The sequence below is a fragment of the Somniosus microcephalus genome, chromosome 3 (assembly GCF_052327205.1).
Source record: "Somniosus microcephalus isolate GS21.2 chromosome 3, FLI_Smic_1.0, whole genome shotgun sequence".
Classification (NCBI taxonomy): Eukaryota; Metazoa; Chordata; class Chondrichthyes; order Squaliformes; family Somniosidae; genus Somniosus; species Somniosus microcephalus.
Window position 1 is genome coordinate 346,800,236 of NC_140989.1, and position 13,082 is coordinate 346,813,317.

Here is a 13,082-nt window from a genome sequence, read left to right on the forward strand (position 1 = left end):
GATATATTTCCAAGTCAGGATGGTGTGTGACTTGGGGAAATTGGAGGGGGTGGTGTTCCCATGCGCCTGCTGCCCTTGTCCTAGGTGATAGAGGTCGTGGGTTTGGGAGGTGCTGTTTAAGAAAAAAATGTTTTTGGTATCTAATTCTCAAGAAAGTACTTAGTGCTTGTGGGAGGAGTGCATTGATATATTCAGGGTAAAGGATACTTTCATTTAATTATTTTTTAAATGCTGCCAGACGGAACCTGAATTTGCAGATGTACTGTGAGGTGAAATCATTTGTTGGTCATCAAATAGATGTATGAGCTCCTTATGTTTTCTTATAAATCATTCTGATACTCCAGTAAACGTCACCAACACTCCTTTTCTCACCTACAGGGACAAGCACATTATGGACTTTGCCCTTGAATACGTCAAGGTACGTAACCTGTTTTCAAATATCGTGCATACAATGATGAGATTTACTATAGGCGCAACTGGTTGCTACTCTGCTTTAGAGTTGATTTGTGGCTGGCTTATCTTGCCTTGTTGCGCCCTTATCAAGTACTTTCCTTTAGAGAGCACAATAACGTTACAGTTCCAGCTCTCTGGGAGTTTAATTCCCATCAGGTGGCACAATGGCCAAGGCATTCATGTTCGGGTTAGCGACTGCGTGAAACAGGACACAGAGCAACTTACATGGCCACATTAGCCAACACAGCCCTTGAGTGTAGTCGGAACATTACACACTTAAGATGTCTGGCCTGCCATAATATTATTTCTCGTTCTAAGCTGTTTCCGAGAACTGATCAAACAGCCTTCCTTACAAAGGTCCACCCGCTATTCAGCTGCCCTGGCAGTTTGACACTCCGCACCTACCTCTGTTAATCTGAGAAAGTATAACCCCATAAACTGGAATGAATTGAAAAGCGGGATCAGGGTTCAAGACATTATGGACTTAAACCTACAGAAAGATAATAAGCTTTTCACTGACCGCAACGTGAAAAGCATTTTAATTAAATCATTCTCGACACTTGATCTGTGTGGCATTTTAAAAACCCTATTTGTGAAATGGCTTCTTTGGAAAATTCACCGATTGTCGCAGCAGTTAGATCTTGCCATTCTATGCGAGATTAAACTGTTGACAAGTCAGACACGGATTTGTAAAAACAAGGGACGCTTTGTTTTGCTTTGTGAGATTTTGTGAGCTCCATGAACTAAATAATAGGCAACACTGGACGACTTTCCAACTTCAGACCTTGGTCACAGAATCTGAAGAACAAACTTGTGTCTCCTGCCTTTTTGGAAGCTGTGAGGCTGTGTCGGTGCCAGAGTCGGTGTGTGACTGCTGTATCACAGCTGGATTACAGAGGGCCCTTTCTTAACAGCAAGCTCTAACATGCCAAAAAAACACAGGGAGCAAAGCTTCTCTCAGCAGTTTAAAAATCTCTCCAGTTACCCTCAGCTGACCCCTTTGATGTGAGTCGCAGGAGAAAAATGACCAAGAACTTGCAAAGTGTTTGTTTGTTTATGGTGATTACTGAAAGTCAAATAACATAAGTGGCCAAGCAATTAGTGCAATTTGTTGCACGAACTAGGAAGAAACAACATAAAAGTGATTATGGAGCACGTTCTGTGTCTAATTACGCCGTTGCTCCAATTCTGGCCTCTTGCACATCCCCGAATTTCTTTGTTCCGCCGTTGGAGGCCATGCTCTCGGCTGCCTAGGCCCTAAGCTCTGGAATTCCCTCCCTAAACCTTTCCGCCTCTCTCACCTCCTCTGAGACGCTCCTTAAAACCTACCTCTTTGACCAAACGCTCGGTCACCTGTCTTAATATCATGTTGTGTGGCTCGGTGTCAAAATGTTGCCTGATAACACTCCTGTGAAGAGCCGTGGGACGTTTTTCTACGTTAAAGGTGCTGTATAAATTAAAGTTGTTGTACAGTTGACCAGCAGGGCTGGTGGTTATGGCATTTGACTCTGGTACTCGATTCTAACAAATGGAGACAGTCTGGCCTTCAGAACACAGTGTGCAGTGCGGTTCATCCGTTCAAAGCTGGGCAGCGCTGGTACATAAAGAAAGAGCGACATTGTACCGAATGGCCACGGCACGGTGACGGTGACATTGGTCGTTAAAGGGCGAGCGGCTGAAGAGGCCAGCTCCACACAACAGCAGTAACCTGCATTCCTACAGAGCTGCTTCTGTCAAGAGCGACGTCTCTAGGGGCACTCGACAAAGTCAGTGATTTATTGCTGCTAGTTTATTATACATGTGTGGTTCATAAGAGCACCATCCATCCAGTGCGGCCGCCAGGAGTCTGCACTTCCACTCGTCTCAAAAGACCCTCCCTCCTCTTTTTGACCGTGCTTTCACCCTTCTTAGTGTCTAACTATTCGTCCACCGCCCTGTGAAATGCTTTGAGACACCTGTCTGCCCACAAGGAGCCATGTACGTCGTTGTTGTTGTCGGGCTGTAAGTTCCTGTTGCAAGTCTTAACCACTGTTAATTATCTTGCTTTGCCAATCTTAAAGAATTCTGGGTGTAACTCGCCCGTCGGGGAGTAACAGGGTTGACGGTGTGTTGAAACACTGTACAATATTCGTCGACTGATGCACCAGGTCATTCCATTTGGAAAATAAGCACTCAGTAATAGGCCAAATCATAGAGTGAGAGTTGGCGCCCTCTAGTGGTAACAACTAGACTGTCCTCCTTGATTTAAGGTTGCATTAATGAACCATGATGGATGGATTAATCACATTAAGTGATCAGGCTGTCGGAGAATATTAATCCATGAAAAAGAGCTCGTACTTGTAAAATGAGCACCATAAGGTCTGGGCAGCACTGTGCTGCTTGCGAAGTCCTCTCTGTTATGTTGGGTTTTTCTCTCGCTGGGTGAAGGAGTGAGAGCAGGACAGTGTTGGGGTTAAAAACAGAGTTGAGACAAATCAAGAAATAGGTGATGCCAAATTTGAAGATTAGAATAGGAAGGGATGACTAGAGGAGGTAAGGAGTTTCTGTAGTTTGGAGTTCCTGGGAAAAAATGGTTAGTGTAGAGTCAGTGAATCATAGAATGGTTACAGCACAGGAGGCCATTCCGCCCGTCGAGCCCGTGCCAGCTCTCTGCAAAAGCACTTCTGCTAGTCCCACGCCCCCGCCCTTTCCCCGTAACCCTGCAAATACTTTTCCTTCAGGTACTTATCCAATTCCCTTTTGAAAGCCACGATTGAATCTGCCTCCACCACCCTTTCAGGCAGTGCATTCCAGATCCTAACCACTCGCTGCATAAAAAAGTTTTTCCTCATGTCGCCTTTGGTTCTTCTGCCAATCACCTTAAATTTGTGTCCTCTGGTTCTCGACCCTTCCGCCATTGGGAACAGTTTCTCTCTGTCTAGACCCCTCATGATTTTGAACACCTCTATTAAATCTCCTCCCAATCTTCTCTGCTCCAAGAAGAACAATCCCAGCTTCTCCAGTCTAGCCACATAACTGAAATCCCTCATCCGTGGAACCATTCTCGTAAATCTTTTCTGCACCCTCTCTAAGGCCTTCACATCCTTCCTAAAGTGCGGTGCCCAGAATTGGACACACATACTCCAGTTGAGGATGAACCAGTGTTTTTATAAAGGTTCATCATAACTTCCTTGCTTTTGTATTCTATGCCTCTATTTATTCAGTGCATGCAATGAATCTTGATTTCAGCATAGTGAGGAGGCAGGGAGCAATATGCATATTTGGAGTTTCGAGGGAGCAAACGAGGAGTTCCGAGGTGAAAGGGCCAAATTGGTATTGATAGACCTGAGAAATAAGAAAGGTTGCAATTGGGAGACAGCAAGGCTAGAGGGAATGGGCCAAATCTTGCTGGAGCGGGGAATCTCACAGCATGCGCTGTTAATTAGACGTTTTCCTGCAGCCTTCAGCTTGAAAAGATTTTGCGCTGTAACTCGCTGGAAGTGCGAGCTGATAACGGGGCATCTGGGACTTTAGTGAATGGCGGGACCGACCTTGACCAATGGGATTGAAGGATTGAGCAAGAAACCGAGAAGGAGAGTGAATTAGAGCCAAATCAGGTACAGAAAGAGAAATAAAGAGAGGGAAATAAAGAGTGGATTAAGAGGGACAGAAAAATGAGACAGATAGGAAAAGTAAGAAAAAAATGTAATGTTTGACTTTTTTAAATCTCCAACAACAAATTACTACATGCAGGAATGAGACTCAGCAGTTTTAAATTGTTCCCTGGGCTGGAGAGATTGGTATTGCATTAACAATTACCACACCGTTAAAATGATAGTTACGTTATTAATTATGAGCCCTAACTTTCTGCGGTGAGGTTAATGGACAATTATCGTTCAAATCCAGCAAGTTCTTAAAAATAGCGGGGAGGCTAAGGGCGAGATGCCGTTTGTGTGAAGCAAACAGTCGAGCGGCGTAAATCAACCAGCAAGTTCTGGAGATTCGCAACTCATGGCGTATCGCTTACTCCCCTGACCTTGCTGGCCGATTTACGTGTTAATACAGCATAGAAACATAGAAGATAGGAGCAGGAGTAGGCCATTCGGCCCTTCGAGCCTGCTCCGCCATTCAATGAGATCATGGTTGATCATCCAAATTCAGTACCCTGTCCCTGCCTTCTCCCCATATCCCTTTAGCCTTAAGAAATATATCCAACTCTTTCTTGAATATATTTAATGAACTGGCCTCCACTGCCCTCTGTGGCAGAGAATTCCACAGGTTCACCACTCTCTGGGTGAAGAAATTCCTCCTAATTTCAGTCCTAAATGGCTTACCCCTTATCCTTAGACTATGACCACTGGTTCTGGACTCCCCAGCCATCATAAACATCCTTCCTGCATCTAGTCTGTCCAGGCCTGACAGAATTTTTTAGGTTTCGATGAGATCCCCTCTCAATCTTCTAAACTCCAGTGAGTATAAGCCCAATCGACACAATCTCTCCTCATACGTCATTCCTGCCATCCCAGGTATCAGCCTGGTGAATCTTCGCTGCACTCCTTCCATGGCAAGAACGTCCTTCCTCAGGTAAGGCGACCAAAACTGCACACAATACTCAAGGTGCGGTCTCACCAAGGCCCTGTACAACTGTAGCAAGACATCCTTGTTCCTGTACTCGAACCCTCTTGCTACGAAGGCCAACATATCATTTGCCTTCTTAACCGCCTGCTGCACCCGCATGCTTACCTTCAGCGACTGGTGCACAAGAACACCCAGATCTCTTTGCACTTCCCCTTCTCCCAATCTATTGCCATTCAAATAATAATCTGCCTTCCTGTTTTTGCCACCAAAGTGGATAACCTCACATTTATCCACATTATAGTGCATTTGCCATGTTTCCGCCCAATTACCCAACCTGTCCAAATCGTACTGGAGTTTCACGACATCCTCCTCACAGCTTACCCTCCCACCCAGCTTTGTGTCGTCTGCAAATTTGGAGATATTACATCCAATTCCCTCGTCCAGATCATTAATATATATTGTGAACAGCTGGGGTCCTAGGACCGATCTTTGCGGTACCCCACTAGTCACTGCCTGCCACTCGGAAAACGACCCGTTTATTCCAACTCTTTGCTTTCTGTCCGCCAACCAGTTCTCTATCCAAGTCAATACCTTGTCCCCAATCCCATGTGCCTTAATTTTGCATGCTAATCTCTTATGTGGGACCTTATCGAAAGCCTTCTGAAAGTCCAAATACACCACATCCACTAGTTCTCCCTTATCTATTTTACCAGTTACATCCTCAAAAAATTCCAGTAGATTAGTCAAGCATGATTTACCTTTTGTAAATCCATGTTGACTTTGTCCGATCCTGTCACTGCTTTCCAAGTACTCTGCTATTACATATTTTATAATAGACTCTAGCATTTTCCCCACTACCGATGTCAGGCTTACTGGTCTATAATTCCCCGCTTTTTCTCTACCACCTTTTTTGAATAGTGGGGTAACATTAGCTACCCTCCAATCCATGGGTACTGTTCCAGAGTCTATCGAGTTCTGGAAGATGACCAGCAATGCATCTACTATTTCTAGGGCCACTTCCTTAAGTACCCTGGGATGTAGATTATCAGGCCCTGGGAATTTATTGGCCTTCAGTCCCATCAATTTTCCTAACACCATTTCCCTACAAATACTGATTTCTTTCAGTTCCACCCTTTCATCAGACCCTATGTTCCCCGGCATCTCTGGGAGGTTATTTGTGTCCTCCTTTGTGAAGACAGAACCAAAGTATGATTTTAGTTGGTCTGCCATTTCTTTGTTTCCCATTATAAATTCCCCTGATTCTGACTGCAAGGGACCTACGCTTGACTTCACCAATCTTTTTCTCTTCACATATCTATAAAAGCTTTTACAGTCAGTTTTTATGTTCCCTGAAAGCTTACTCTCATATCCTATTTTCCCTTTCTTAATTAATCCCTTTGTCCTCCTTTGTTGAATCCTAAACTGCTCCCAATCCTCAGGATTATTGCTTTTTCTGGCCAATTTATATGCTGTCTCCTTGGATCTTATGCTATCCCTAATTTCCCTTGTTAGCCACGGTTGAGTCACCTTTTTTGTTTTATTTTTATGCCAAACTGGGATGAACAAATTTTGTAGCTCATCCATTCGGTCTTTGAATGTTTGCCATTGCCTATCCACCGTCAACCCTTTGAGTGCCATTCCCCAATCAATCCTACCCAACTCGTTCCTCAGACCATCGTAGTTTCCTTTATTTAAATTGAGGACCCTAGTCTCTGAGTCAACTACTTCATTCTCCATCTTAATGAAGAATTCGATCATATTCTGATCGCTCCAACCCAAGGGGCCTCGTACAACAAGATTGCTAATTAATCCTTTCTCATTACATAATACCCAGTCTAAGATGGCCTGATCTCTGGTTGGTTCCTCGACATATTGGTCCAGGAAACCATCCCATATACACTCCAGGAATTCCTCCTCCACAGTATTGTTACTAATTTGGTTGGCCCAATCTATATGTAGATTAAAGTCACCCATGATGACTGCTGTGCCCTTATTGCACGCTTCTTTAATTTCCCTTTTCATGCCATCCCCAACCTCCGCCTTACTGTTGGGAGGCCTATATACCACTCCCACTAATGTTTTTTTCCCCTTAGTATTTCTCAATTCTACCCATACAGATTTCACATCATCAGAGCTAATATCCTTCATTACAATTGTATTAATCCCTTCTTTAACCAGTAATGCTACCCCACCTCCCTTTCCTTTTTGCCTATCTTTCCTGAATGTCGAATACCCCTGGATGTTGAGTTAACGTGTTGTTATTTTTCCAGCAAGATTTGGCCCAATATGTTAAGGATATAACTGACTTTGTGTAGCTTGTTATGCAGGTTCCTGGGTAGAATCATGTCTGTTGTGCAAAAAGTGCATAAATTTCAAGGATGTGGTCTTGGGAGAGGGGAATGCAACTGTTTTATTTCTTGTGTATCTTTGAGCTCATATAAGGGTGAGAACCGAGCAGACTGAGGGGTGACCTGATGGAGGTCTTTACGATTATGAAAGGGTTTGATCGGGTAGACGTAGAGAAGATGTTTCCACTTACGGGGAGACCAGGACTAGGGGCCATAAATACAAGATCATCGCTAATAATTCCAATAGGGAACACACGTGAAAACTCTTTACCCAGAGAGTGGTTAAAATGTGGAATGAGCTACCACAAGGTGTAGTTGAGGCAAATAGCATAGAAGCATTCAAGGGGAAGCTAGATAAACACATGAGGGAGAAAGGAATAAAAACAGAAAATGCTGGAAATACTCAGCAGGTCCGGCAACATTTGTGGTGAGAGAAACAGAGTTCATGGGCTGGATTTTGATTCTGGAGGCGTGTAGGAGGCGGGACTACAACTTTCGGGGTTGTAGTCCTGCCTCCATCGAGTTGTGGCCAACCCACACGATTTTAACTTGATTGACCTTGTTGAGACCGCCCAGCGGGCTCAGCAGGCCAATTAAGGGCCACCCAGCAACAGGTGACGTCACAGATTGACATTTCATCTGTCAAGAGCTTTTGACAGATGAAATATCAGCGTTTGACAGCTCTTTGAAGCTGTCAAACACTGACAATCTGTACACTAAGTCAATTCCTTCCTCTCGGGATGATTTAGAGATCTCACCAGAACAGAAAGCTGAATGCTGCAACTTTTAACAGCTCGCGGCCATTCTGCTTTCTGTGCCGGTGAGATGAGGGACTCCCGAGACCTGAAGGAAGGAAGGCTGTAAAGGTAAGTAAAGGTAAGTAAAACTTCTTTAAACATTTTACATACACCAAACACACTTACCTCTTCACTAATGCACCCATCACTCACCTGAACACCGGACATCTCAAACCCTTCAGCCCGACGGCCCGCCTCGCTAACTTGGCGTGGTTTGGAGCCGTCGGGAATCCCACACTTCAGGAATAAAAATAGGGATTAGGCTAAAAACTGCCTGTTAACAGGCAGTTAATTGGCGCTAATCCCCTTCCCGCCTCGGGGAGGCGGGTCCCAGAACAGGTCGGGTATCCGCCTCCTTTTGAAACTGGCATGGAGGCGGGTTGGGGCGGGCTGGGTTCGTGCCCCCCGATTTCGGGATTTTAACCCCCCACACGCCTCCAATCCCGCCTCCATGGCCAATGAAAATCCCGCCCAATGTTTCAGACCGATGAAGGGTCATCGACCTGAAACGTTAACTCCGTTTCTCTCTCCACAGATGCTGCCTGACCTGCTGAGTGTTTCCAGCATTTTCTGTTTTTATTTCACATTTCCAGCATCCGCAGTATTTTGCTTTTGTATTGGAGAGAAAGGAATAGAGGGTTATGCTGATCGGGTTAGATGAAGTAGTATGGGAGGAGACTCGTGGAGCATAAACACCGAATGGCCTGTTTCTGTGCTGTACATTCTATGTAAATCTATTCTAGTGCTGGGGGATGGGCGACGGTGTTGGTGCTGGGCCACAGTGTCAGTGCTGGGGGATGGGCCACGGTGTTGGTGCTGGGAGCAGGGCCACTGTGTCGGTGCTGGGCCACAGTGTCGGTGCTGGGGGATGGGCCACGGTGTTGGTGCTGGGAGCAGGGCCACTGTGTCGGTGCTGGGCCACAGTGTCGGTGCTGGGGGATGGGCCACAGTGTTGGTGCTGGGAGCAGGGCCACTGTGTCGGTGCTGGGGGATGGGCCACGGTGTTGGTGCTGGGCCACGGTGTCGGTGCTGGGGGATGGGCCACGGTGTCGGTGCTGGGGGATGGGCCACGGTGTCGGTGCTAGGGGATGGGCCGCGGTGTTGGTGCTGGGGGATGGGCCACGGTGTCGGTGCTGGGGGATGGGCCACGGTGTTGGTGCTGGGCCACGGTGTCAGTGCTGGAGGATGGGCCGCGGTGTCGGTGCTGGAGGATGGGCCGCGGTGTCGGTGCTGTGGGATGGGTCGCGGTGTCGGTGCTGGGGGATGGGCCACGGTGTCGGTGCTGGGGGATGGGCCGTGGTGTCGGTGCTGGGCCACTGTGTCGGTGCTGGGCCACGGTGTCAGTGCTGGGGGATGGGTCGTGGTGTCGGTGCTGGGGGATGGGTCGCGGTGTCGGTGCTGGGGGATGGGCTGTGGTGTCAGTGCTGGGTGCTGGGCCACGGTGTCGGTGCTGTGGGATGGGCCATGGTGTCAATGCTGGGGATTGGCTGTGGTGTTGGTGCTGGTGGATGGGCCATGGTGTTGGTGCTGGGGGATGGGTTGCGGTGTCGGTGCTGGGGGATGGATCGCGGTATCGGCGTTGGGGGATGGGCCGCGGCATCGGTGCTGTGGGATGGGTCGCGGTGTTGGTGCTGGGGGATGGGCCATGGTGTCGGTGCTGGGGGATGGGCTGTGGTGTCAGTGCTGGGCCACGGTGTCGGTGCTGGGGGATGGGTCGCGGTGTCGGTGCTGGGGGATGGGCTGTGGTGTCGGTGCTGGGCCACGGTGTCGGTGCTGTGGGATGGGCCACGGTATCGATGATGGGGATTGGCTGTGGTGTTGGTGCTGGTGGATGGGCCATGGTGTCGGTGCTGGGGGATGGGTTGCGGTGTCGGTGCTGGGGGATGGATCGCGGTATCGGTGCTGGGGGATGGATCGCGGTATCGGTGCTGGGGGATGGATCGCGGTATCGGTGCTGGGGGATGGATCGCGGTATCGGTGCTGGGGGATGGATCGCGGTATCGGTGCTGGGGGATGGATCGTGGTATCGGTGCTGGGGGATGGGCCCCGGTATCGGTGCTGGGGGATGGGCCCCGGTATCGGTGCTGGGGGATGGGCCACGGTGTCGGTGCTGTGGGATGGGTCGCGGTGTTGGTGCTGGGTGATGGGCCACGGTGTCAGTGCTGGCGGATGGGCTGTGGTGTCGGTGCTGGGGGATGGGCCACGGTGTCGGTGCTGTGGGATGGGCCACGGTGTTGATGCTGGGGATTGGCTGTGGTGTTGGTGCTGGGGGATGGGCCGTGGTTTCGGTGCTGGGGGATGGGCCATGGTGTAGGTGCTGGGGGATGGGCTACGGTGTCGGTGCTGTGGGATGGGCCACGGTGTCGATGCTGGGGATTGGCTATGGTGTCGGTGCTGGGGGATGGGTTGTGGTGTCGGTGCTGGGGGATGGATCGCGGTATCGGTGCTGGGGGATGGGCCACGGTGTCGGTGCTGGGGGATGGGCCACGGTGTCGGTGCTGGGGGATGGGCCACGGTGTCGGTGCTGTGGGATGGGTCGCGGTGTTGGTGCTGTGGGATGGGTCGCGGTGTCGGTGCTGGGGGATGGGCCACGGTGTCGGTGCTGTGGGATGGGTCGCGGTGTCGGTGCTGGGGGATGGGCCACGGTGTCAGTGCTGGGGGATGGGCTGTGGTGTCGGTGCTGGGTTGCGGTGTCGGTGCTGGGGGATGGGTTGTGGTGTCGGTGCTGGGGGATGGATCGCGGTATCGGTGCTGGGGGATGGGCTGCGGTATCGGTGCTGGGGGATGGGCCACGGTGTCGGTGCTGTGGGATGGGTCGCGGTGTAGGTGCTGGGGGATGGGCCACGGTGTCAGTGCTGGCGGATGGACTGTGGTGTCGGTGCTGGAGGATGGGTCGCGGTGTCGGTGCTGGGGGATGGGCTGTGGTGTCGGTGCTGGGGGATGGGCCACGGTGTCGGTGCTGTGGGATGGGCCACGGTGTCGATGCTGGGGATTGGCTGTGGTGTTGGTGCTGGGGGATGGGCCGTGGTTTCGGTGCTGGGGGATGGGCCACGGTGTAGGTGCTGGGGGATGGGCTGTGGTGTTGGTGCTGGGTGCTGGGCTACGGTGTCGGTGCTGTGGGATGGGCCACGGTGTCGATGCTGGGGATTGGCTATGGTGTCGGTGCTGGGGGATGGGTTGTGGTGTCGGTGCTGGGGGATGGATCGCGGTATCGGTGCTGGGGGATGGGCCACGGTGTCGGTGCTGTGGGATGGGTCGCGGTGTCGGTGCTGTGGGATGGGTCGCGGTGTTGGTGCTGTGGGATGGGTCGCGGTGTCGGTGCTGGGGGATGGGCCGTGGTTTCGGTGCTGGGGGTTGGGCCACGGTGTCGGTGCTGGGGGATGGGCCACGGTGTCGGTGCTGGGGGATGGGCCACGGTGTCGGTGCTGTGGGATGGGTCGCGGTGTCGGTGCTGGGGGATGGGCCGCGGTGTCGGTGCTGGGGGATGGGCCGTGGTTTCGGTGCTGGGGGTTGGGCCACGGTGTCGGTGCTGGGGGATGGGCCGCGGTGTCGGTGCTGGGGGATAGGTCGCGGTGTCGGTGCCGGGGGATGGGCTGCGGTGTCGGTGCCGGGGGATGGGCTGCGTGTCGGTGACGAGCATTTCCAGGTTAAATTCAGGGTAAAGCTCCTTCCGCTCTGCGCCTCAGCCTCAATCTCGGAAGAGCTCCCTCTACTGGACCAGGACTTTCTCCAGATTCCACACTAACCATCCTTGGGCCTCTTTGACTGAGATTGCCAATTAGCACCAAATGAGGGGTTGTTTTGTACTGTGGGTCCATACCCAAGAACAGGATCAAGACGAGGAAATTAATTTCATGTCGGACCCTTGAATTCAGAAGGGAAAGCTCACAACCCAGTAAGAAGTAGTTGTAAGTGGGTTTTATTTAAGTACGAAATTGGGCTGGAAAAGAGCAGCTGCTCCGACAAACCTGCCCCACACACCATGATGGCCAGAGCATCATGACTCAACACTCCTCCCCCGCAGCCATGTAATCTCTTGGGAGAGGCAAAAAAATCCAGGGCCAATAAGGGAAAAGATGGGAAATATTTCATGTTCTACTCTGCACTCCCCTCTCTTTCCTTTTGCCTCTCCTCTCCTGATTCATACTGGGGTACAGTTCCACAGACTCTGATGGGTGTCCTCCACCACTGTATTAGATTTCACTTTGTTACCCAGACGGTGAAGGACTGCAGGTCACGCGACAGTTGGGTAGGAGGTCCATGGGGTCTTCTGCAGCTAAAGCTGTACAGACAGGCATGTTTAGCAGCAGGGTTCCTGGAGAGCAGTCAGGAGTGGGGGAACCTTGGCCAGGCCAAAGTGTCTGTCTTCACAGTAGAAGACACAAAAGCCTAAAAATTCGGTTGCTTTGCGCCTCCCATTAGCGCCCTAAGAGTAACTAGCGCTCGGGTGCGGTGCCGCCAACGCCTCAGCAAAATTCCGCGGGAGGTCAGTGGCGGCGGTAACCGTTAGCGCCCCGTGGCACTGCGCCGCCGGCGATGACGTCATCGCCGTGCGCAGCGCCCCGGCCGCGATCTTCGGTAGCGTACCCTGACTTACCGCCGGACGCTATGTCCGACGGGGTCAGGGGGGCCTACCTGCGGCCAGGGCAGCGCTAATTAAAGGTGAGGTGCCGTGCTGCCATTTTTGTTGCTGGCCACCTGCCCCCGTTGCCGCCCCCGGCCTCCTCTGCACCACCCCCCCCCCCCCCCCCCGCGGAGTGCCGGCTGCGCTCCATGAGCCTGACACTTCTCTTTTGCCAGCACTCTGATCCCTCGTGGCCCAACTGGGCCCCGGGTCGCGCTGCGCAAGGCCCCTCCCCTTTAAGAAGGGGAGGAAGGCCTGCAGTACCGTGGCACGTAGCGCCGTGATATTCCCTCGCAGCGCCCC

At 51.2% G+C, this 13,082-nt stretch overlaps 1 protein-coding gene across 4 annotated transcripts in view; it reads left to right on the forward strand.

Moving 5' to 3' along the window:
- Positions 1 to 13,082, forward strand: part of bcar3 (BCAR3 adaptor protein, NSP family member) — a 219,140-nt gene that overhangs the window by 141,733 nt on the left and 64,325 nt on the right. For all 4 annotated transcript variants that reach the window (XM_085983300.1, XM_085983301.1, XM_085983302.1 and 1 more), the window contains one exon: positions 379 to 418. In XM_085983300.1, coding sequence (XP_085839426.1) covers positions 379 to 418 — 40 coding nt within the window. The remainder of the gene's footprint in view (positions 1 to 378; positions 419 to 13,082) is intronic.